Genomic DNA, 25,542 nt, shown 5'->3' on the forward strand with positions numbered 1-25,542 from the left:
CTGTTTAACTTTTATTTATATCCATTAAACAATTTAAAATAAAATTTATTCTCATTCCTCCTTTTTTTTTTTTTTTTTTTTTTGGGGTGTTAAGAGAACCTCCCTTGTTACGATAACTTTGCTAAGACGTATAATATACAATGATGACAGGATGGGTTAGTATTGTTATTCAAAGAAAGTTTGTCTCACTTTATGCATAATACATGATAATAGGAAAGTATTGAAGTTGTTACCCTGAGCCCATCCCTTCGGGATGAAGCAGGCAAAAGCATATGGATGGGGAGTGGAAGGAATCTAGAGTGACTAAGAAGATTTGAATTACCTATTCTCAACCGACAATACTACTTCGTGGTTATGGAGCCAAGGATGTGAATTTGTAATCAAAATCGTTTACCAAAATCAAATCGATCCATTTACACCGAAACCACATAATCATTTAGTAAATGGTGCGGTTATAGTTTCAAGTTTTAGGCCGATTAGCTAAACAGGTCGGGTCGGTTTTAACCACAAAACCTGTTGGTTTCAAACCGAATTGAAACCGTTTAAACTGAACCGTTTAAAACCGTTTAAACCAATCCGATTAATCCGTACAACAATTAAATAAAGCAAGGGCAGTAATCCGTATAATAGTTAACAATTAAATTAAGTGTCCATCCTACTTTGGTATGATTTATTGCAATTCAGTTCAAGTTAAGGCTTTAGATCATGAACTTGTAATCCATATATGTTACTATTTGTTATCACAGATGAGGTGTTTTGGCTGAACCACCTGTCATTTTAATATTTTATGTTGTAGAAGGCTGGATTTGGATATTGTATGATATTGATTTTATATGTTTGAGAATGGTCATGCAAAGAAATAATACTAGATTATCAAAGTAAGACATACCATCGTTAATATAAAATCTCTTATTTGTGGTTGCCAATTATTTTTGGATAAGTTTATGATCTTCAGTTTAGAGATGGTTGCAAGTTATAACAAACCAATTGTGAACCATTTAAAATCGTGAAACCGACACCGTTTAGAAACCGAAACCGTTTAGTAAATGGTGCGGTTATGGTTTTAGCCAAATAAATGTGAATCGAACCGATCCATACGGTTTAAACCAAAACCGAACCGATTAACACCCTTATTTGGAGCACTATTTCTTCTTCTTCTTCTTTGTGTCCATAACTTCCCCTTTTTTGCCTCATTTTTTCTTAGGCATACTAACGATTTGGTCATATTGTAGTTTTGGTAATAATTAAAACAATTAAAAAAAAAAAAAACTCTAACCCTAATTTGGATGTACTAATAAGTTATTTCACTTCATATAAAATAAGAAGGTAATGATTATTGTCACAATTTTGTATTGATATTTGTAATGCTTCCACTATGATTTTTAAGGATATTTTTTCATTTTATACATTCCAATAATTAAAATGCTTTAAGATAGTGATACGAAAGAATTTTTTTTTCTAGGGAAAAAGTTCCTAACAACGCGAGTATACTATCGATTTCACATGGATCTTTTTAATTGTTTTTTCTCTCTCCTATCTGACCATTTGGGCCTAGATTATACCGTTTCCCTTGCCACCGTTGGTATGGTGTGGGAATCTTTCCCCCAAACTAGCATTGTTGAGGAACCCTTCCCCCTTTTTCCATATGGCTTTATTTAGTTTGACATTCGAAATTGAGTTATTTCAAATATAACTTATGGTTATTTTCCTAACATCTTTGTTTTTTATGGGAAACAAAGAGAACCTTATTAATGAAAAAAAAAAAATATATATATATATATATATATGTATATTACACTCTGTTCTCTTAAAAGAGGGGGGTGTCAGAATGCATTCTAGACGCAAATTCTACCCTGAGAATGCATACCAAACACAGCATTAGATACAAGATTGCTGACACCATATATTCTCATTCATGCTTTATTCCTTAAAAGTGTTCAGATATACAAGGCAAATGTAGTGTTCCACAAAAATTGGTCCCCAACATCCTTCATCTCAGTATTTATATTATTCAACTCAGATTAGCCGGGTATTCAATTGCTAAGCTGGCTACCCACCTCAATGTAATGTCACCATGAAGTTGTTTAAAGGACCCACCAAACACACGAAGTCTGAAGTCAGGAACCAACAATAGATGGGGCATGCCAGCGACAAGAAAATACCACCCTGGCATGTTTGCGATTGGTATCTAGTGCATCCCCTGATGAAACCTGCAATTCTACACATGGTAGATCATGCCAACCTCAATTAGACTAATGTGAGGAATATTCAGGGCAACTGCAGGGCGTCGACAGTTCTTCCGAAGAAAAGAGTATAGCACATTGATCGCAAACTTCTTTAAAAATGATGAACTTCTCCTGGCCTTTATATAGGAATGGCCCATAATGTATGCTATCCCTGCATTTCTAGCTTCTACAAGCTCCAGTAGTTCTTCCTTCACTTGTGGGTCTACATACTCTCCCTGAGGTATGTCAAAACGGACACACCGCCTCCGACTCGACTGGGGGGACTCTTGCTCATACAAGGACTGCAAGTTCTGCAATGTGGCCGACTTGCTGGTCCTAATGGTGGATGTGGTAGCCTCACTGTTTATACCATTTTCACTACATTCCAACATCACTAGCCTTGTCCCAAATCTTTCAGAAGACCGAACGACTGCCATTCTTCCATCACCAGAGCCTTCAGAGGTATCAGAATCCTCCGCTTCCAATTCGATGAACTCTGCTATACTCATCATGAGGTGGTTTTCAAAGTCATCTTCATCCTTCCAGACATCTTTGTAGCCATATCGGACGATGCAACGGTACATCCGATAAGATTTTGGGCCAATTCGGCCGATGAGATACCTTTCATCAGCACTTACGTATGGCACAGGGACAGATTTCACACATACAAAAACAAGCACCTGGTGAAAAGCTGGCAGGTTGGTTACAAAATGGGAGAAAATGGATGGAACACCGGTTACCAACTCAGTGTAGATGAGACCAATCCCTGGCACCCTGACAATCCCTAGGCTAGGTCCCAGCGTGAGGATCCATTTCATCGAGACCTTGTTTTGCAGGTCAAAGAGGTACTTCCTCCTAGTACCATAGTGCCACACATACATGACAACCAAGAAAATTACTGATAGCACAAGAGGGACCCATCCCCCTTGAGAGATTTTCACATAAGCAAATGCAGTATAAATGAGCTCAATGAAGCCGAAGAAAATGAAGAATCCTAAGGCAAATAAGAGATTCTTCTGCCATACAAAGATGATAACGAGTACCATCAACCATGTAGTCACAAACATCACGGTCATGCATGCAATACCTGAAATAAAGAAAAAAATACTCAGTTTTACATTCAACTAGGATAAGCAAAGATCTTGCAATTTATTCCATTTGTATATGATCTCATTATATGAAATACTTAGGTCGTGACATTCACTTGTTCAGTTCAGTATGCTGCTTACATGGTGGACCATAGTTGCCATAACCACCTAGGCATTTAGGCAATTCTTGAACGCCTAGGTGCGAGCCAGGCCAAGGCATCAAGCAACCACCTAGGTTCGCCTTGACACCTTGGCGCCATGACAAGTATGTGGTGGACCCGCAGGTTGGTTGAAGGAGCAACTATCTGTTGGGTTCTACTTCAGCTGTCTCCTCCCAGGGCAAATATTCAACTAGATCAGAGTATCACAGCCATCGAATATCAGTCAAAATTTCATTGACTGACAAAACTGTGTCAAGAGAGGCAGGTATAATTCATTGGGTTGAAATTTGGAACTTGTCACAAATGGTCGATTTCATCCTTTTCTGTTCCCTATGTGTATGCTGCCCTTCAGAATATTGGTGTTAGATATGATTTAAGGCCTTCAGGCCTTTTGCATCCTGGCTTAATTGCCTCTCTAGTAAAATTGAAATATCACAACCATCAATTGTATTCTTTCCTTTAACATGTTGGTTATATAATGCTTGTCCTTGCTGTGTCATGTATGTGGTGCATCTGCGCGGACATGTATCTTGGACAAAATATTCAATTTCAAGGTGTACATGCAGCATAATATACATTTATAAACTATATATATATATATATATAAAAGCAGAATAGGATGGATCCATTGATAGGCCAACATAGAAACCACATACATATGGATGGTGCACATGCCAATGCAGTACAATATGACTAAGCAGACTTGATTTTCAGAAGTAAAGATCATATCAACAACTCTGGAATTTACCATAAGCATTTCCTATAATGTTTGTGTCCCGGAAACCAACTGTTACCGCCAAAGTTAGAACCATAAGAATCCAGTTTATCTCCGGGATGTAGATCCGACCATATATCTGTCTTGATGTATGCACAATCTTGACTCGTGGGAAACAACCCAATGCTTGGCATTGTTTGATGATCGAGAATGTAGCAGAGATGATAGACTGACTGGCAACAATAGCAGCCAGAGTTGCCAACACAAAAATTGGCCAAAACAAAGGTCCTACCAAATAAAGAGAAACAGTGAGAAAGCATAGCAATATGTAACCTGTGAATGCAAAATGACAGGAAGCTTTAGTAAAAGAACACACACACAAAGAGAAGAGTTTTCTTTTATTTTGGAGGGGGTGGGTGGAATAAATGAAGTGTTTTGTTGTGCATGAGGATGTATTGGGTTTAAGAAAGTTCTAAGATGAATTTGGAGTGAAACATATGAAAGGGGAAAGGTATCAAACATCAATGAGGCAGATCACAATTCAGTTGGCCAGCCTGAGGACCTTCCAGGCCAAATGCAAATCTGGCTGGCAAACCTGACTGGAGGATCCTAACTTTTGTTCTAGATATAATATATGCAACTCATAGTGATGGAATGCAAGGTTGGATACTACTTAGGGCTTCTCAGAGCACCGTCTTGGCCAAATGCAAATCTGACTGGCAAACCTGACTGGAGGATCCTAACTTTTGTTCTACATATAATATATGCAACTCATAGTGAAATGAAATGCAAGGTTGGATGCTACTTCGGCTTCTCCGAGTTATCCCTTGTTTTTGTGTCCATGTTTATTGATCCATTCTTACCAATTCACCATATGTAAAATATTCAATATTGAAAAATATGGGTGTAAATCAATATTGGGAAGTAAGAGCCTAAGATTACACATAAATATGTGGAATTTTAGCATGTAGAAGAATATATGAAAAATTACATAAGAATAATTGAAATATAGATTAACATAAAAAAATTTGGATAAATAAGAAGAAGGGATACACTAGATTACAATTTTTTTTTTCCCGACTATTTGAGTTGTATGCTTATTATACACGTCATATATCAGAGGCTGATAACTAACAATGGGTCTATCAGTAGGGCTTAGCTTTTCTGACGAGTGTTTTAGAAAGCTTACTTGGTATAGATGCATAGAAGCTGACAGGTATAGCAGAGAAATTTTTTGAAATAAAAGCAGCCTGACCCATGTATTGAAGTAATAAGCAAGGGTAAATAACGCAAGAAAATCCAACCTGCTCGTAACAAAAAATGCTTAGGCATTGACTGATATTTCTGAGACAAAAATATTTGACAAGACATTAAAGCCTATCATGATATGATATGAGTAATAGCAAAAAATACTTACGAAAAAAGTGAAGAATTCATATTGAAGCTGCAATGTAACAAAAGAAATTCTAGCATAAGCCTTATTCTTCAGAAAAAACTATCTAGAAGTCGGAGCACTCATGACTCAACTCAGATAACAGGGGAGCTAGAAATGATAACCCTTTCACATGGCCCTAGAGGACCAGGACCTGGAAATCCCTGGGTTTAGGAGATCTCTAGGCCAAAATATCCATATTAAAGGACAGTTCTTTAGGTTCAAGTTGAAAATGTAAAGTGCAAAACTGAATCACAGTTCTGGGTCTTTGCTTGTGACTGCAGCTTGAGAACACTGAAAACCAAATGGATTATCTATCTAATGAGCCAAATTTTACTAAATGCAAAAGAGGAGAGTTATGCCCATTAAAGAATAACATTGGTAGGCTTAGGAATTATATTTAGAAACTGCTTTTTTTATTTTTCAAGTCCTACAATAAGCAACAAAATTTCAAGAAAATGATTATTGGTTTCTTAAATGCGTTAGAGGAATCTGCATACTCCAAGAAGCAGGAAAAATACTCCAAGATGCATCCCTGAACATGTGGGGCATGAATGTGTGGGCAGTGCTAGTGCATCATACTCAAACATGCTAGATCTCCCACTTATCGTGGACCTTGCTTCCAATACATGGAGAGTGCCATGTTAAAAAGTAGAAAACTAGTCAAATCTGTCGTGATAACTGATTAAGCATATGGGGTCCGCCTTTGGATGGTCCCCGCAGAACAGACTGACTAGACAGATATGACATGGAAAGATATGAATAAAAAAATATTTTCTGAGCAGAGAATGGATCTGGGCTGACATGACCTTTGGCGGCTCCTCCATCACTGACACGACTGAGAAATTGACATTCTATGCTACCATCAACCATCTCTGGTTGGAGCACAATTTCCATAGATGGACTTCCAACTCTCGTTCCTTTGAAAAGATTTGGAAAGCCATCTACTTTGATGTCAGCTCTAAACTTAGATGCATCCCTCAGCGTAGGATTTCTGATACCTCAAGGAACAAGCTTATTGTTGTCTCCTGGGGCCTCCCTCTCTCTCTCTCTCTTCCCCCCCACTCGGTTCCGCTCCCCCTCACTGCCCTTAGGTGGTTTATAGTTCCTATCAGGGCCCATTTTTTTTTTTTTTTGATTTTGTGCTGCCCCCTGGGCTTGCCTTTGGTCTGCACCCCTCCCCCCCTCCTCTTTCCCCTCCCCCTTGTATATTTTTTTCCTCCGCTTGGTAATGAATTTATTTATTCATCTAAAAAAAAACATATTCCTATATTTGTTTCAACAACAAAACAAATTCCATTGGCATTCTATAGATCAGCAAGAAAAACATAATAACAACAAAGATCATTATAGTAACTAACAAAGCTCTTGTAAGGGCGAAGGACTGCAGAATTTCTAGTTCCCCAAGGATGGTGTGGAAGGCAACCATCTACCAGGTGGCAACATACTTGATGCCCAAATTTGGTGCACTAGAAACAAGAAAGCCTATCCCCCTTTATCCATATTTCCAGTTTCATCCCAAGTGACCTTAACATTCAAAGGATCAAAAGACCACTCGATAGGGACATCAAGGTGTACAGCCGAAAGAAGAAGAAGACCCAACCACACGATCCATCTTTGTGGTTGGAGGATTAGAAGAAACAAGAAAGAAGATGGAAGAAAGAAGAAGGAAAGAGAGGAGTCGAACCAGCCTTCCCAGCATTGGGTTCGACCCCCCTTTGTCCTCCCATTTGGCAGATCTTGTGGACCCCATCAAATCTTATTTTGTTACTTTGCTTTAATTCTAGTATTATTTGATTGTTTTAAATAATTAGGAAACTAGGACTTCTTTCTATTGATCTATTAGGTAGTTTATTATTTCAAGTAATTGAGTTTCGAAATATCTTTTGTTTATTTTTGAAAGTTTTATTCTATTTAAGTGTAAGGCCATTGGCCATCGTTTTTTTGAATCAATGAATAATATTTTGAATGCAGAAGTTGTCGCTTTTCTCTCTCTCACAATCTCCTCTCAGTCTCGGCCTCTCTTTCTTTCTCGCCTCCCCTCTCTCTCACGACTTGCTCTTCCATTAACTTTCTCTCTTTCGCTGCCTCTATCTCCCTCAACTGCTGCTGCTGATCTCCTCTTCAATAACTGGGCTGCTGCTGATCTCTTCTACAATAACTGGGCTGCTGTTGATCTCCTCTTCAATAACTGGGCTGCTGCCGGTCCTCCTACAATTAACCAAGAACTGTTGAAACACCCAATGGATTTTCTTCATCAACAACAGTGTGGACAGCAAGTTTTTTCATCCTTGGAGGACGTCATCTTCTTCTTTAATCCTCAGACTTGGACAGCAGGTAAGTAATGAACTGAACCTTTCCTCCCCCACTATTGTTCCGCTTATTATTTGCTTCATACTCTTCCATTAAACCCCCCCCCCTTTCAGCCCATTGTTTGACCTTTATCTGCCCATTGTTTTACCTTAGACGTTGCTGATTTTTCTTATTACAAGCATGACTAGTTTTGGAGCATATAACATGGGATTCTTATCTATCTTAGGTACTTAATAGGCTAGTGTTAGAACCTAACTTTGCTAGTTGCTATGTTCCCTACCCCATATTCCCCCTTGACGCTTGAGTGAGTTTATGTGTTTTTCTTCTTAGACTATTATTGCTCATTGTTACATTGCTCATTAATCTCACTTTATTTTGCATGTCAATCTTGTTTGCTGAGTTTTCCTTATCCTGTCCAACCCAAGTCCGTTGAGTTTACCCTACCTAGTTAGTTAATCTTGTAGGAAACCTAGTCATCTAGGAACCCCTACATCATCTTGGTATCAGAGCATGATTTTGTCTAGGTTTAGGGTAATTAGGTACTGCTGTCCATTGTTTACACGTCTTATCTTTTGAGGTCTAATCTCTGTCACAATCTGTCAGTAGTCAAGTCTGAGTTAAGAGAGCATTACCATAGGTTAGAGGACACCCTTTTCTTCCTTAGATTGGCGGGACCAAATAGCATTGGACGTTTTTCCCTCCAAAAGCACATACTTGAGAGGGCTAACTACCAATCTCAATTGGAGATTCTAAGTAGACCTTGAGTCTTTGGTGGCAACCGTACCTTAGCTTCCCCTCTCCTGATGTCCACTCATAGTGGTAGAGCATACCAGAATATGTCTGACCCTCCTAGCACCTCCACCCAACCTGAGCAGTTGGCTAAATTCATAAAAGCCATCCAAGCTACCCTCCAAGCTAACCAAGCTGTACAGGAGGCATAAACTGCCCATCTCCAAACCCTTACTGATAAGTTGGTTGCCCTTGAGACAAATGCCCAAAACCCTGATGGACGGCAAGTCCGTAACACAACTAGCACTGAACCTAGGGACAGAGACCTTAACCCTGAGGAAGTGAACGAGAATAACCACACTGATGGTTATGACCAGATAGGGGATAACTTCCAAGGCCTAGGGCGTGGCAGAGGTCAGGGTAGAGGTCGAGGACCACCGCCAAGACACCATACCCAATATGGAGATGATGAGGGTTATGAGCATCATGATAGGGGCTTTGATGTCAGACGGATGATTAAGGTAGATGCCCCTACCTATGATGGTCAGATTGATGCTAGGATCCTTCTGGATTGGATTAAGCAGATGGATAGGTACTTCAATTTTTACGATATGCTAAATGAAGTCCGCTACCGATTTGCTAAGTTCAAGCTTGTTGGAGCTGCTCAAGACTTCTGGATAGACCTAAAGTACCAAGAGGACCACCTAGGACTTGAGCCAATCACCACCTAGGTAGAAATGCAAGAGAGGCTCAAGAGGGAATTTTTCCCTATCACTTATAGGCTCCAATTGTTGAATGAAATGAATACCCTAAAGCAAGGAAAGTTGACTGTGACCGAATACATAAGGAAGTTCAATGAATTGAAAATTAGAAGCCATATTCAGGAGGATGTTGAGCAGACACTATCCAGATTCCTTAATGGGCTCAACTCAGAAATTCAGTCTTGTATGGCACCCCCACTTAATGCGAGATGTTCCACAGGCCTTCAGGATAGCCCTTGAGGTGGAATCCTCCATGAGAACTTATTCTCAGAAGAAGAGCTTCCAAGCTGGGGAGTCCCAATTTAGAAAACCACCCCAAGGCTCAACTGGATTCCCAGAACCCCCTGCTGCACCACAACGTCAATTTGACAACAGGGGTAAAGGAATTTTGGGAGAAGAACCCAAGAGTAGTGGGCAGCAACAGTGCTTCAAGTGTTGCGGGTTTGGTCACTTCTCTAGAGAGTGTCCCAATAGGAATCTTTATGTGGGAGAGCAGACTCCTGAAGAAGGTGACCAAAAGGGTCTTTAGGACCATGAGTATGAGGACCATAGACCAGATGAGACCACATATCTGATAAGGATGCCGACGAGGCCGGTGACCTCAAGCTTGGTATTATATGATGTATGGTCTCACAACCTAGAAGTAGCGATGATTGGCGGCGAACTAACATTTTCATCACTTACACATGTCATCAGGGCAAGGACTGCCGCGTCTCCATAGACAGTGGAAGTTGCATGAATGTGGTCACCAAGAGCATTGTTACTCGAATGGGCCTCAAACTTGAACCCCACCCCAAGCCTTACAAGGTTGCCTGGGTAGATCAGTCCACCATCCCTGGTTATACAACTGGGATGTCACCAATTATGGGAAGTCTAACACCTATGTCTTTGAGTTCGAAGGGAAGAAAATTAGGCTGACCTCCAATGCCCTTAAGTACGGGTTCAGAACACAAGGGGAGTACATCCAAACACACCCCCACCAAAACACTTACCATTCTAAATCAACAACAATTTGAAGGAGAGTGTCAAGAATCAGGGGTGATTTATGCTCTAGTTGCCCTATAGAGTAATACTGATAGGTCACGCTTATTCATTGAGGCTCCTAGAGAAGTACAACCCTTGTTGAGAAAATTTAAGAGGTTATTCCCTAAGGAACTACCCGATGAGTTACCACCTATACATGACATCTAACACGCTATTGACTTAGTTCCAGGGTCCTCTCTCCCAAACTTACCCCATTACCGAATGAATCCCAAAGAACATGTTGAACTCAAGCGGCAAGTGGATGAATTGTTACAAAAGGGATTTATTAGAGAGAGCCTTAGCCCATGTGCAGTACCTGCCTTGCCCACGCCAAAGAAAGATGGCACCTGGCGTATGTGTGTTGATAGTAGGGCCATCAATAAGATCACTATCAAGTATAGGTTCCCTATCCCTAGGCTTGATGACATGTTGGATATGATAGCCAACTCATCAATCTTCTCGATGATTGATCTCAAGAGCAGATACCACCAAATTCGGGTTAGGCCTGAAGATGAGTGGAAGACAGCCTTTAAGATGAAGGATGGCCTTTTTGAGTGGTTAGTCATGCCTTTTGGCTTGTCAAATGCACCTAGCACCTTCACGAGGATAATGAATCAAGTGCTTAAACCATTCATTGGCAAGTTCCTAGTGGTTTACTTTTATGATATCCTCATCTATAGTAAGACCCCGTCTTCCCACTTGGATAACTTACAGAAGGTTTTTCATGTGCTTCTCTAAGAAAAACTCTATATCAACCTCAAGAAGTGCACCTTCATGAGTGATCAAGTCATCTTCTTAGGGTTTGTTGTGTCAGCCCAAGGAGTGTCTGCTAACCCTGAGAAAGTGAAGGCAATTGTAGAATGGCCTGAGCCAACTAATGTCCATGAAGTGCGAAGTTTTCATGGCTTAGCCACTTTCTACAAGAGGTTCATTTACCGATTTAGTTCTATTATGTCTCCTATCACGAAATGCATGAAAAAGGAGTTTCAATGGATTGAGAGTGCTACGAAGTCCTTTACTGAGATTAAAAGACTTATGACTGAGGCCCCCATCCTGCGCCTCCCAGATTTTTCTAAGGTCTTCGAAGTAAACTGTGATGCATCTGATATTAGAATAGGTGGTGTCCTAGGGCAAGAAGGACACCCTGTTGCCTACTTTAGTGAGAAGCTTAATGAAGCAAGACAATGATATTCCACATACGACAAATAATTCTATGCGGTTGTCCACTCATTGCGCTATTGGCGACATTACCTTCTACCGTAAGAATTTGTGCTATTCTCTGACCACCAGGCTCTGAGATACTTGAGTGCCCAAAAGAAACTAAACCAGAGACATGCTAAGTGGGTCGAGTTTTTCTAAGAGTACACCTTTGTACTCAAACATAGACCTGGTGTAGAGAATACCGCTGCAGATGCACTGAGCCGGGTGAACATGTTCCTCAGTCTCACAAATGCTAGGAGTCGAGCTAGTGTGTTGCTTCAGACCATGAGTGTAGAGGTTGTAGGATTCGAGCGAGTCAAGGACCAATACCTCACCTGTCCTGATTTTAGTGAGCCGCTCATGTCCTTAAGTGGAGGCAACCTTGTCAGTATCTCAGACTACCTACTCTGGGAGGGTTTCCTTTTTAAAGGAATCAAGTTGTGCATTCCCAGGACTTCACTCTAAGATTTCCTAATCTGGGAATTGCATGTTGGGGGAGTCGTCGGCCATTTCGATCGAGATAAGACCATCACCCTCATTAAGGACCGATTCTTTTGGCCAGGACTGAATAGGGATGTTGCTAGAGTTGTGAGTCAGTGTAGGACATGCCAGACTGCCAAACAACAAAAGCAGAACACGGGTTTATACACTCCCCTACCCATTCTCCATTCCCCTTAGTAGGACCTTAGCATGAACTTCGTGCTTGGTCTACTAAAAACTTCGAGAGGCCACGATTTTATTTATACGGTTGTAGATCGCTTCTCGAAGATGGGCTATTTCATCCCATGCTCTAAAACCTCTGATGCATCCATAGTAGCCAAACTTTTCTTTAACGAGGTTGTCAAGTACCATGGGTTACCCCTCACCATAGTATCTGATAGGGATGTTAAGTTCACCAATCATTTTTAGAGGACCCTATGGCGGAAGATGGGCACTAAGCTCCGCTTCTCTTCAGCTTTCCACCCTCAGACTGATGGCCGGACTGAGGTTGTCAATAGGAGTTTAGGAAACTTGTTGCATTGCCTTATAGGAAAACACCTTACCAGTTGGGATCGAGTCCTTAGCCAGGCCGAGTTTGCATATAATAGTTCCAAGAACCGTACCACTGGTCTGTCCCCATTCGAGATTTGTTCAGGATACCAGCCCCGGGCACCCATAGACCTTATCCCAGTTGTGTCCAGTTCTAGGACATCCCCATCAGCCTAGTCTTTTGCTCAGCATATATATGATTTGCTTGCAGGTATAAGAAGACAGATAGCACTGAGCAACGAGCAATATAAGTCGAAGGCAGATGTGCACAGAAGGCTACAAGAGTTTCAAGAGGGCAATATGGTGATGGTTAGAATTAAGCCGCAACGCTTTGTTAAGGGAAAAGCGAGCAAGCTGCATGCTCGTAGCACAGGTCCGTTCAAAGTACTCAAGAGGATAGGTGCCAATGTGTATGTTCTTGATCTGCCAGCTAGTATGGAGATCAATAATATTTTCAATGTTGAAGACCTTGTCCCATACCATGGTACCTCTACCATTACCCCTTTCTATCCTGATGACTTTGAGGACTTCCCCTTCACCATTGATGAGACTACTAAACCAAACTAACCACTTCCCCCCACCTCAATACCACATGTGCCTAAGGTCACGAGAAGGACTGAAGAAGTTGAGGAAATATTTGATGAAAAGATTGTGTCCACACACACAGGAGGTTCTAAAGAGTTCTTGGTCAAGTGGCGTGGGCGACCGGAGACTGACAACACCTGGATCACATTGCAAGAAATCCAACGATTCAACCCAAGCCTGCTTGAGTACTACCTGAGCCGTAATTCACCGGAGGTGAATTCTTCCAAGCCGGGGAGGGTTGATGGGGACATCAAGGTATATAGCCGAAAGAAGAAGAAGACCCAACCACATGATCCATCTTTTTGGTTAGAGGATTAGAAGAAACAAGAAAGAAGATGGAAGAAAGAAGAAGGAAAGAGAGGAGTCGAACCAGCCTTCCCAACACTGGGTTCGACCCTCCTTTGTCCTCCAATTTGGCAGATCTTGTGGACCCCACCAAATCTTATTTTGTTACTTTGCTTTAATTCTAGTATTATTTGATTGTTTTAAATAATTAGGAAACTAGGACTTCTTTCTATTGGTCTATTAGGTGGTGTATTATTTCAAGTAATTGAGTTTCTAAATATCTTTTGTTTATTTTTGGAAGTTTTATTCCATTTAAGTGTAAGGCCATTGGCCATCTTTTTTTTTAATCAAGGAATAATATTTTGAATGCAAAAGTTGTCGCTTTTCTCTCTCTCACTCTCGGCCTCTCTTTCTTTCTCGCCTTTCTCTTTCTCTCTCTCTCTTTCTCGCCTCCCCTCTCTCTCACGACTTCCTCTTCCATTCCCTTTCTCTCTTTCGCTGCCTCTAGCTCCCTCAACTGCTGCTGCTGATCTCCTCTTCAATTACTGGGCTGCTGCTGATCTTTTCTACAATAACTAGGCTGTTGTTGATCTCCTCTTCAATAACTGGGTTGCAGCTGGTCTCTCCTACAATTAACCAAGAACTGTTGAAACACCCAATGGATTTTCTTCATCAACAACAGTGTGGACAGCAAGTTTTTTCATCCTTGGAGGACTTCATCTTCTTCTTGACTCCTCAGACTTGGATAGCAGGTAAGTAATGAACTGAACCTTTCCATCCCCCCCCCCTTGTTCCCCTTATTATTTGCTTCATCCTCTTCCATTAAACCCCCCTTTCAGCCCATTGTTTGACCTTTATCTGCCCACTATTTTACCTTAGATGTTGCTGATTTTTCTTATTATAAGCATGACTGGTTTTGGAGCATATAACATGGGATTCTTACCTATCTTGGATGCTTAATAGGCTAGTGTTAGAACTTAACTTTACTTGCTGCTATGCTCCCTACCCCATATTCCCCCTTGACACTTGAGTGAGTTTATGTGTTTTTCTTCTTAAACTATTATTGCTCATTAGTCTCACTTTATTTTGCATGTCAATCTTGTTTGTTGAGTTTCCCTTATCCTGTCCAACCCAAGTCCCTTGAGTTTACCCTACCTAGTTAGTTAATCTTGTAGGAGACCTAGTCATCTAGGAACCCATACATCACCACTGTAATCTGAAAAATAGTTGGATGGCTGAAAATAGAAAAAAGTCAAAACTTGATGGACCATAAGATTGAGCTAGTCCACAAAATTTGATTTGTTGGCTATCCAAATAGTATTCTATCCAACAGGTTGGATCAGTGACATCCGCCCTCTACATGGGCTCAAACTGGCTGGCATATCCTCCTAAGACTAGCAAGACAACGATTGCAATAATCTCCTCCCCTTGATAAATATTTAATACATGTTGACAATTTATCTTTCACATATTATATTTATAATAGGCACATAAATATAGACAGGTAATAAAAGAGAAAACAAATGTACAACCATTTAATTTATCCCAGTTCAAGCAAGCAACAACTCATCCAAACTCTGCCTCTTCTCTGTTACCCCAAGTATCTGTGTACTTTCAAAATTCAGTCTATGCTCTGCATATACACTGTTTTACCCAAATTAACCAACCCCATATTCTTCTCAGTTCTTCCTATTGATCACCCCTTTTAGAGGACCAAAGCCACCCGTGGAATAGGTCCATACTGAAAAGGACCAGCAATGATAATTCTGCGGAAAAGTACATTCTGTTTAAACAACTGTGCCAGGAAAAGGGGATTCTTAATCATGTGCTGTTAGACCATATATAGATCCAATGGAAAAAACCATGTTGAAGGGTGTCCCAGGATATGGGAAATGGGACCTATTGTGAGCTTGCAGATTTCCAACTTTGAGATATTCGAAGTATCCGAATGAGTCTCTGGGGTGTCCTCGGTATATTAATCATAGCTTTTCATTTGGTTACAGTTTCTAGTCTATTGGTTCAATTATATTGTTCATTGAATTTTATATGTAGTGAGTACTAAGTCCTCGTTAATTATAGTACTTAAGCCTTAAAGTGAAAATTAGAATAAAATTATGAATATAATAAAGCTCCAAAACATGGGAGACTTCTTTCGTGACTTTATCATTTGATGACTTAAATGACAAGTCACTTCGGCCTGATGCTTTCATCATCATCTTCTTTCTTTTTTTTTCTACACACTTTTTAATTTTTTTATTTCTATATTCCATAGCCAATTAACCCCTAGCTGTCAAGATGCCATCAATCCCTCTCCTTTATTTAATTGATTAATCTATCATCCTCTGACATCCCTGCACTAGTTGGCTACCAGTTTTGCAAAGTAACTCAGTCGTCATCCTTAAATCGTTAATTAAACCTCATAGACAGTGTTCCCCACCTCCTCCCAAATCCTCAACCCTTCAAAACCAAACCCTAACTCAGCAGTTTTTTCCTTCATTGTTCTACAAAATTCTCTCTAACCCATTTTGATGTAGATAAGTCACTTGGGCTTATTTTATTGCAAATAAGCCTTGGGTTGTGTTATATGTGTTGGGCCTTTGATCCCATGGGTTTTCTTTGAAATGGGCCACTTTAATAGGCCTAAAATATGAGTAGAAGGTAGGAAAACGGGATTTTATTCATTAGTTTAATTAGTTGCTATTTAATTCAATAAAGGCCCATTGGGCCATTAGTTGGTTGTAAAGTCCTATATGGACTATTAGTTAGTTAGTCCTATTCCATGTTGGAGTCATAAAGTCGAGTCCTAGTCCTAGTCCTATTTTGAATTCTTAGTTGTAGTAGGAGTGTCTAGTCCTATTGGGAAACTAGCTCCTAGTTGTAGTAGGAGTGTCTAGTCCTATTGGGAAACTAGCTCCTAGTTGTAGTAGGAATGTCTAGTCCTATTGGGAAACTAGCTCCTAGTATTAGTATGATTGTAAATTTCTCCTCTATAAATAGAGAAGCATATGTACCATTATTGGACAGATTTGAATGAAAGAAAGTTTGCATTTATGAAAGAAAGTTTACAACTAAATGTTTAGAGCAGCTGAGATAGCGGTGAGTGAGAAGCCCAGGCTGAGATAGCCACTTCCTTTATTCTCTTTCACCCTTCTCAATCCCCCATCTGTTTTATTCTTCTTTTTTATTTTATTTACTGCAACATTCAAGAGGTATAGTTCAGATTTTGATAAAAGTCTCCAGAAATCAGAACCGATCAACAATCCTAGTGGGAATAGGAGAGAGATCGATCTCCTCTCTTTCTCTCTTTTGTACTCTGTTCAGCCAGGTCTTCAATCAGGGTATTCCAGGCCTCATAAGGGTCCCACGATCCTTATCTAGTCACTGTTGGAAGCATTCAGCTGCTGTTCTTGAAGGTTCTTCTCAATTTTCTCTCCTAGGTCAAAAAATCAAGAAAACTTGTAACTTCACAACTAGCCGTCAGAATCTTCTCAACTTTGGGGGTTTTTGTACCCTCCCTAGGGACTATCTACGCCCAAGAGTGCAACTCAATCGGACTCCTACAGCCCTGGCCGCACCTCTCTCTCTCTAGCTCTATAACAGGTCTTTCTCTCTCCTATCGGGTTAGGTTTTGGGCTGGTTTTGCTCCTATATGGGTATTGTATCATTGGGGATTTATTTGATTGTATTATTTCTTTGTTTCCTGGTCCTATTTGTATTGTTTGGGGTTATAAACTGCGGAGTTAGTTACTTGTAATCTACTCCTACATTGCATTTTCTCCATTCAATAAATCCTAAATTTTTAATTCTATAATTCTAGTGATCAAATTCCAGAAATCCAATGTTCTACCCTACCCTGGACACCAATACCCTATCATGTTAAAACATTAATTTCTGAAGCCTTTTAGTTCAAGAACTCCTATCCTACATGAAGTCAGGCAATGTTTACCTTGTGTAAAGCCAATGTTTACCGGAGACAATTTATTCTCTTTTTGGAAACTCTAATACTTTATAACAAAAAGATGACATCAAATGTCTCAAGGTTACGTATCTATGTCCTTTTTAAATGTTGTAAGAAAATAATTGGTCTTGGCTAAAATCAATATTGTCCATGGGACACTAGCTGGCACCTCATATGTACTCAGGTAATCGTATTGACCCCCACCAAATTACAAAATTTTCCATAAGATGACAACGCCCTCAAAACCAGAGTTGTCACGGCATCTAGGGAACCCAAGGCGTTGGAGGCGGCCTGAACACAAGGCGACACCACCAAGGCAACCAACGTGACATCAGTTGTCAAGGCGTCAACAACTATGCTGAAAATTAGTCTTTACATTACCCATACAATAGCATTTTATATAGGACAGTAAATAGTGTCCACGTAAAGGAGGACCAGATGGTCTTCACAATATTTCGAACATATAGTGTGCTTGAATGAACATCAAGTAGTGATATGATGCAGCACATCACAACAAGAAGTTGAACTCATGTTAAACTCCATATCAATTCATTATTTATCATATATGTACTCTAACCCCATAATGAAGTTGTGAACCCAAAATAGATCAGTCAATAAAACCTCCAGTCCACCACATTATTAAACCCCATGTTCATAGAGACAAGGCATCCTGAACCTGTTTATTCTTGCCTAGAGAAATATTTGGATGAATAAATAAATTCATTACCAAGAGGAAAGAAAAAACAAAGGAGAGAGAAGGGCGGTGGGGGGGGGGGGACCAAAAGGGGCAAACCCTCAAAGGAAGGGAAGCAACATCAAGGGGGCAAAGGGCAACATTAGGGGCCTTGTGAAATATTAGCTAAACTTCAAATGGTGGCTTTTGTGCCTATGAATATACAGGCTCCTTGACCAACCTCTGTAACAAGATTCATATAATATGGCCAAGTTATAAAGCCAACAAGTTCCTAGGTCTTCAATTTATGAATGAAAATCCATACAGATTCATGCCTGCTCAGTTGTCAGAAACCAAATCAATGCACATAAAGCAACATCCATTTTAGCTCATAAAAGACCTGTTTGAAGCCAGAACCATGTTTGGAGGTTACAGCTTATCCCACATTTTGTAAAGGAAAATGGACAATCTCTGAGTGAATGCTACATATTATCATCTCCTCCACCCTACCAAATATGCCATCAAATGTTAGAAGGAGATCATCCTGTCTCAGTCCAGATCAAATTCTGATCACTCAAAAAGCTTATTCTTTACCAAACGACCCCACCCCTAAATAAGGCCCAAAAAAGGGGAAAAGTACCTAATGATATATTTTACTATCTGATCAATCTATCCTTCGCCAAGAATTTTATCACAGCAGACTTGAAGGTTAGGAGTGTCTAAAGCATACAACTACACTGAACTTAGGACTTTTCCTACATCAATCTAACTGATTGGATAGTCTACAACAATGGGCATGTATGCAATTTTTATTTAAAGACATCAGAATATCATATATAATATTTTTCGCAGTTTTCCATTACCACCCAAAATAAATAAATAAATCTTCTTAGGCTTGACCTATAAGGCTAGAGTTTCTCTTAGCCACCCTAACCAAGGCCACAGTAGTGCACAAATAAATAAGTAATAAGTGTGAGTTTATCTAGCTTCAGTTTAACAAATACAAAATGATGTCAGCCCATATTCAGTCAGAGCTAAAACACTACTATATAGAGAATCCTGGATTGACATACCCTTACGGATGAAGTTGTGAAGTGGCCAAGATCTGCAAACATCGCTTCAGTGCCTGTTTGGGGAAGAAGGGAACAAATTCAAAATTCATTAATAACTATTCTATAAAAATAACATACCAACAGTTCTCCAATTCTCAGGTATCGCCTTCACCTGTTATACACAGAAGTATTCCACCAAGAGAAAACCAACCATCTGTTCCAGTCACTCTAAAAAACTTATAAATATAATATGGAGAAAGAGCATGCCATATTTTTGGATTCCATTTCACAGTGTTGTAGATGCCAATGGCAGCGATAGAGAACAACCATAAAATTACAATGGGTGCAAACAGGAAGGCCACCTTCTGCGTACCACGGTGCTGCAATGCGAAGAGGCCAACCAATACAACACAGGCAATAAAAACCATCAAACCTGTGTATCCATCAGAATGCAAAGTAATTTCCAGGTGAGAAAATCAGAGAGAATAAAATAAGTACATAACAACAAGTAAGTTACGTGGAAACACAACAGATCATTCACTCATTGAAAGCAATATAGTCAACCCCCCCCCCCCCCTCTTCTCAAGAAATAAAAAAGAGGAAACAAAAGAGCCTTGAAGATAGCAAACAATTGTAGAAAAATAACATGACCTTGGAAGATTGCAGTATGAGCTCTTTTTGGGTTGTTCCAGTTTTGATTCTCTAACCCTCCTTGGGTTGATGTTTTTGTTCCCAATGTTTTTCTCTTTGTTTGGCCGAGGCCTTGTGCCTCTTGGTGGCATCTGTGCCTCCTAATTTTTTTTCCCTTCCTTAGGGTTTTAATATATTTATTTACTCAACCAAAAAAAAAAAAAAAGATAGCAAACTCTTTTTTCTTCCTCTATTTTATCCCTTTAGCTTCCTCCATCTGTTGGCATCTGCTCTTTACCCATGAAAATAATCAGAGTTACCAAGTCAAATTATTGCATGATAACTTCTTTCTCTCTTAGTTTCAGTGTATAAAATCAACACTTGCATCAGCAATATCATCAAATATCTGTTTTTTTTCCCTCAATCATTCTTTACATACAATAGCACTGGTAAGTTTGTTCATGCTGAATAGCAGGAATAAGATCTTAAGGAGAGAAAAAAAAAAAAAAAGCAGAAGGTAAATGAAAGTAAAAGGAAACAGCAACAGAAGCTTAGAATGGACATTTCTTTTCAAATGGATGCCAACAAGGAGCAATCAATGACATGAAGACTCCATGACTCTAAACATGTTTTTACTAAAACTTCTAAACATGCCATAACTGTCTTAATTTAGTTTAGTTAAAAAAATTTCTTCTTTTCTATTGAAAAGAGTGGGGACCTTCTCCAGCAACTTGCAAAATGAAGCAATATTCAGAAATCAGGCCAGAAATTGTGCCTTAACAGATATACAGATGGACAGGTATACCTTCTCACACTATATCATCTTATCCTGAAGAGTTTCATCGGCCCATAGTAGCTATATGCATCTAAAAGAATAAGGAACAATCCACCACTTTCTGCTTCTTTGCCTTCAAAGTCTGGCTGAGAGATTGGGATCTTTAAGACTAGCATGGGCAATGCCTAAGGAACGTTTTGCTTTCTTTTTTTCTTTTTTTCTTTTTTTTTTTTTTTTTTGGGGGGGGGGGTGTGGGGGAGGGTTTTTAAATGGCAATGGAACTTGGAAATCTACTAAAAGTCTGAAGCTGGGGAGAGTCAGATGGCCTCTTGGGCAGGAGTTATGGTCTCTTATACATGCAGCAGTTTTTTGGAGCATATGATACCAAGAAACAACAGATCCTTTGACAACTACCTGCTTCCAGCTTATAGACTGGCAGCCAAAGCCAAAGAAACCTTTTGGGCATCTAAGTGTAAGATGTTTGAAAATATATCTACTGGACATCTTGGAGGAATGAGCTAACTTTCCACCTAAGCACAATTTTTTGTAAAGAAGAAGAAAAGGAAAAAAAAAAAAACTTATGGGTCTGAAAATATACAAGCATGGCATCATTTGAATTTTTCTGCTGGTTCTGATTCTAATTTTACACTTCCAGAAGCATGGGTTTTCTATTGAGTGTCTCTCACTACCTCACAAAATTTCTAGGGCATGGATATCTCTTTTCCTTCCTTACTGCAAAATGCATTTTTCTAGACAATCCCACGCTGCAACCAGTACAACATTCAAGTCCACATCAGCATCAAGATAGCTTTTTGTTGACACTGGATCAGCACTCTAACCGTTCCAGCAGTCTCAGTCCCACCACCTTGGCATAATCCATAAACCTATGTTGACAACATTGCTTACACATCTAACGCTACAATTTACATCAGAGATATATAAATCCAACACAACAATTGATGTTGTTGCAATATATATATATATATATATATATGGGGGGGGGGTCAAGGTAATGAATTCCCAATTACAATTGGGTTACATTAATGATCAGCTTTAAGCCACTATATGTTTGCGCCAATCATAGATTAATTAACTAGATACATTCAAGATTAGGTCCCTTGGTATATGCTTTGGTGAATGAGACAAAAGCAGAGATTAATGCCAAATTGGAATTATGGAAATCATCCTTGGACTCAAAAGGTTTTAAGATAAGTATAACGAAAACAAAGTATATGATGTGTAACTTTAGTTACAATGAGACGGATAATGAAGTGATGAAAATGTTGAGAGGAAGATTCCACAAAGTGATTATTTTATGTACCTGGGTTCAATCATAAATATAGGAGGAGAAATAGAAAATGATGTTATACAGAGAATCAAAATAAGATAGATGAAGTGAAAAGGTACGTCCGGGGTGTTGTGTGATAGACGCTTTTCTTTAAAACTAAAAGGGAAATTTTATGACAACCATATGATTAACTATGATGTATGGTGTGGAATACTGGGTAGTTATAACATATCATATAGATAAACTCAGTGTAGCTGAGATGAGAATGTTAAGATGAATGTGTGGTAAAACTAGGAAGGATAGCATAAGGAATGAACATTAGAGCTGATTTGGGGTAACTCCAATACATGATAAGCTGCGAGAAAGTGGTTTGAGGTGGTATGAATACGTACAACGAAGGCCTTTAAATGTTCTAGTACAGAGAAGTGATTTGATTCATATTGAATGAGCTAAAAGAGCCAGGGTAGACCTACAATGACTATGGGAGAATTGGTGAGGAATAGAGATGATTAGAGGGTAAGAATCCATGTAGCCAACCCCATTTAGTATAAGGCTGAGTTGAGATTACAAAATTGCTTCCGAAAGTAACTTAAACACTAGCTGCTGATGAAAATGCATTTAAAGTCCCTCAGACACTTGGATATTTAAATATACCTTTTCTTTCCTCTAGCTTTGCAAACACACCCATCTTCCCATAAATTTAGAGCCACCCACTCTAGAACTACAAAAACTGGTTACCAATAATGGCAGTATCCGCATGAACAGGAATATGATATCAACATCCTGAAACTGAGTAGTCTTCAATAACTGACATCACCACAAATTTCTTTCATGCATCACCACAAATTTCTTTCATGATGCCCTCATTGATTGGTAAGTTCTCCACATGTCATGATGATGGAAAAATAATTAACAGTATGACATACACCTTATGATATCGGAAAACAAGCAATGTTCAAGGAACGTCATAGCCTACCATTCCCCCATTTTGAGGAGGCATGAGAAATGAAAGGGACCAGTACAGACATATCATCATCACTGTGAACTTTGAGCAACATGATGAAAGTTTTGTCAGTAAAAGATAATTGGACGATACAACACTGGGAGCATCTTTTCTCTTGAGTACTCCAACTACAAGTGTCATCACAGAAATGGTCCAACAAGCGCATACTTCCTAGTGCCTTGTTGGAGCAAGGAGATAAATGATGATAGTTCTTCCAAGTCGAAAGAGGCGAATGCAACCATTATGGTGTGCATATACGTTGTCATTTAACAGTTAAACAACCCCAAAAGAGAAGCAACACATGACGGGAGTGTTGGGAATAATCCCAAGTCGACTAACTCTGGGACCTTGGATGACTCCATACACCATTTGGGCCTCTCCACCTAACAGCTTAAGCTTAAGCTTTTGGGGTGAAAAATTCAATGCTAGGTGACCCAGATCATATCCGTGATAAATAGAGCCACGTTTTTACCCATAATATCCACATGACTGTACCAGTCCAATTTGCTCAGTATAATACTCATTTAATTCACATGCCTCAGATAAGTTGCGTTTCTGGTTGTGTATATTACTCTTTATACATTTATGTTACCAACGTGCATATAGGTACAGTACTTGTCACCTAAATTGAGTTTCAGTCATTGGTGTGGATCTCATTTGGTCTGGTGTCTAGAATTCTAGATAACCATTCTTGCACTTATGATCAAAGTTATCGTGAACAAAATATTGTTTGTTAGATGGCTATTCGATGTGTTGAGATGCAGATATTAGTAATTTATCTGTAGTGGAATATTAGTTTTCAAAGTCTGCCACGAGTTTCAAGAAGCACTCTAAGTTGGACCATAAAAGAGGGGAGGGGGGGGGAGGTTCTCATAAAGTAACATACCATCACTCAAGTTATTTGCTTGAAGTTGCACCCCTGAAACAGATGACAAGACTGCACAGAAATATTAATGTGAGCTGACACAAATATGAAAATAGTGAGCTATATAAGCAGAAAGGGAGGAACAGTTAAAAAAAAAATCACTAAAGTCAGTGTCATTACCAGAAATTGCAGGTGTAAGAACTCCGTCACCTATCACCATGCAAGCACCAAATAGAACTATAATAAGTAGAGATGTTCTCGATTTTTTATGCTTCTCAAGAAATCTTCTAAATGAAGATGGAGCCACATTCCTATGACCCTTATTGTAATATGATGGGAGCTCCTCATCAGCTGCTTGCTGATTAGGAAGCAAACTGAACTTTGAATGTCTGCATAGAAGTGTGTATAGTGCAAATGTTCCACCTGTGTGCAACTCAAGTATATCAGCACAATTTCATCAAGAATGGGACAATGGGTGAGGGCGCTGTAGTGCAACAGAGCTCATCAGACTCACCTTCACCATTATCATTTGCACTCAACACGATGACAACATATTTTAACAATGGAATCAAAGTTAAAGTCCAAAATATCAAGGAAAATGCCCCAAATATTGCATCTTCAGTCTGATATTTGAACAATCTCCCAGAAAATGTACTTTTATAAACATAAAGTGGCGATGTGCTTAGATCACCATATACTACACCAAAACACTGATATGTTAATAGAAGAGCTTGTTTCGGTTGGGTCTTCCAGTCAGCCTGCTTGATCAAATATAAAACAAACTTAAAAATGTTAATTTGATTTGAACATGCTTCCCAAGATTAATGGAAAACAGATATCAACATGCATGCAATAAGGATAATTCTAAGCTTTATAAAACCAGGCCATTCACTTGGGAAATACGCCAGGGGATCCCTGGAACTTCAAATTATAATCTATACTAAGTGTATATCACATCCTTGCATCATCAATGAGTTGCTCTTCAGAAAAATCTCCAGTTAACATCAATACTTCTCCGGAAAGACTACGGAAAGAGGCCCAAGAAATTGGCATTTCGATTAATTAACTTCACTAACCTAATCTATACGATGAGGATGTCCAAACTAACTATAAACGAAGAAATTACATACAGATGAGCTCCAATTGACGAATAAATCGTAAATGAGTGGGTAACCTAGTTGCCATAAGAGACTAAATGTGTCCAACTCGCGAGATGAAAACTCAAGGAACTTGAATTATGCAGGTTCTTTCTAGTTTTGAGTAGGCGAGAAATCTAAGTAGGTTTAATGGAGAAAAGAATTGAAGACTTACCATAGCAATGCAGCGAAACTGTAAATCTCTCTCTCTCTCCTCTCTCTCTCTCTCTCTCGCTTGCTTGCTCGATGTCGGAATTTGCAGAACGAGAGCTCAGAGAACGCTTTTTTTTATTTTTAGGTAAAACTCAGAGAACCTTTGGTTCGTATATGACGATGCTTTGAATTCGTCGAACGTTCTCGTTAATTAGTTCCGAATCTGATGGTTAACGGTCCGGAGTCCGGACTACAAGCGGTAGATAGTTAAGGTTAACAGTTAACGACCCAAGTGGGTCCGGATACGATAAGAACCAAAAATTCTATTTTGACGGTGTATGATGAATTTGATCCTTCTTAATCAAATCACTGTTTTCTGGCTACTACGCAGGTTACCATCAGACGATTATGATCCGTTTCTCGTATAAGGAGAGAGAGTGAGAGACACTTTTTTTTTTTTCTC

General features: G+C 39.4%; 1 protein-coding gene across 2 annotated transcripts; it reads right to left on the reverse strand.

Moving 5' to 3' along the window:
- Positions 1–1,878: 1,878 nt before the first annotated feature.
- On the reverse strand, positions 1,879–25,280 carry LOC122061504 (potassium transporter 7-like). 2 transcript variants are annotated; one of them, XM_042624783.1, is made up of 9 exons: positions 25,102–25,280; positions 24,305–24,548; positions 23,971–24,213; positions 23,812–23,862; positions 19,402–19,662; positions 19,251–19,303; positions 5,379–5,493; positions 4,223–4,477; positions 1,879–3,312 (listed from the first exon to the last, which is right to left on the reverse strand). In XM_042624783.1, exons 1-9 carry the CDS (start codon positions 25,102–25,104, stop codon positions 2,219–2,221), a joined length of 2,319 nt encoding a protein of 772 aa, XP_042480717.1. In that variant the 5' UTR covers positions 25,105–25,280; the 3' UTR covers positions 1,879–2,218. The 2 variants fall into 2 exon arrangements, with proteins under 2 accessions (XP_042480717.1, XP_042480716.1); XM_042624782.1 differs by having other exon boundaries at positions 24,305–24,551.
- Positions 25,281–25,542: the final 262 nt, after the last annotated feature.

Source organism: Macadamia integrifolia, chromosome 14 (genome assembly GCF_013358625.1).
Source record: "Macadamia integrifolia cultivar HAES 741 chromosome 14, SCU_Mint_v3, whole genome shotgun sequence".
In the NCBI taxonomy this organism is placed as follows: domain Eukaryota; kingdom Viridiplantae; phylum Streptophyta; class Magnoliopsida; order Proteales; family Proteaceae; genus Macadamia; species Macadamia integrifolia.

What these genes read in the sequence shown, in the direction of transcription:
- LOC122061504 (XM_042624782.1), bottom strand. An exon ending in TCACAACTTCATCCGTAAGG is followed by an intron (nt 5,494 to 19,250) that starts GTATGTCAATCC and finishes TGTTACGAGCAG; the next exon opens with GTTGGATTTTCTTGCGTTAT. An exon ending in CATTATAGGAAATGCTTATG is followed by an intron (nt 3,313 to 4,222) that starts GTAAATTCCAGA and finishes TCTTTATTTCAG; the next exon opens with GTATTGCATGCATGACCGTG.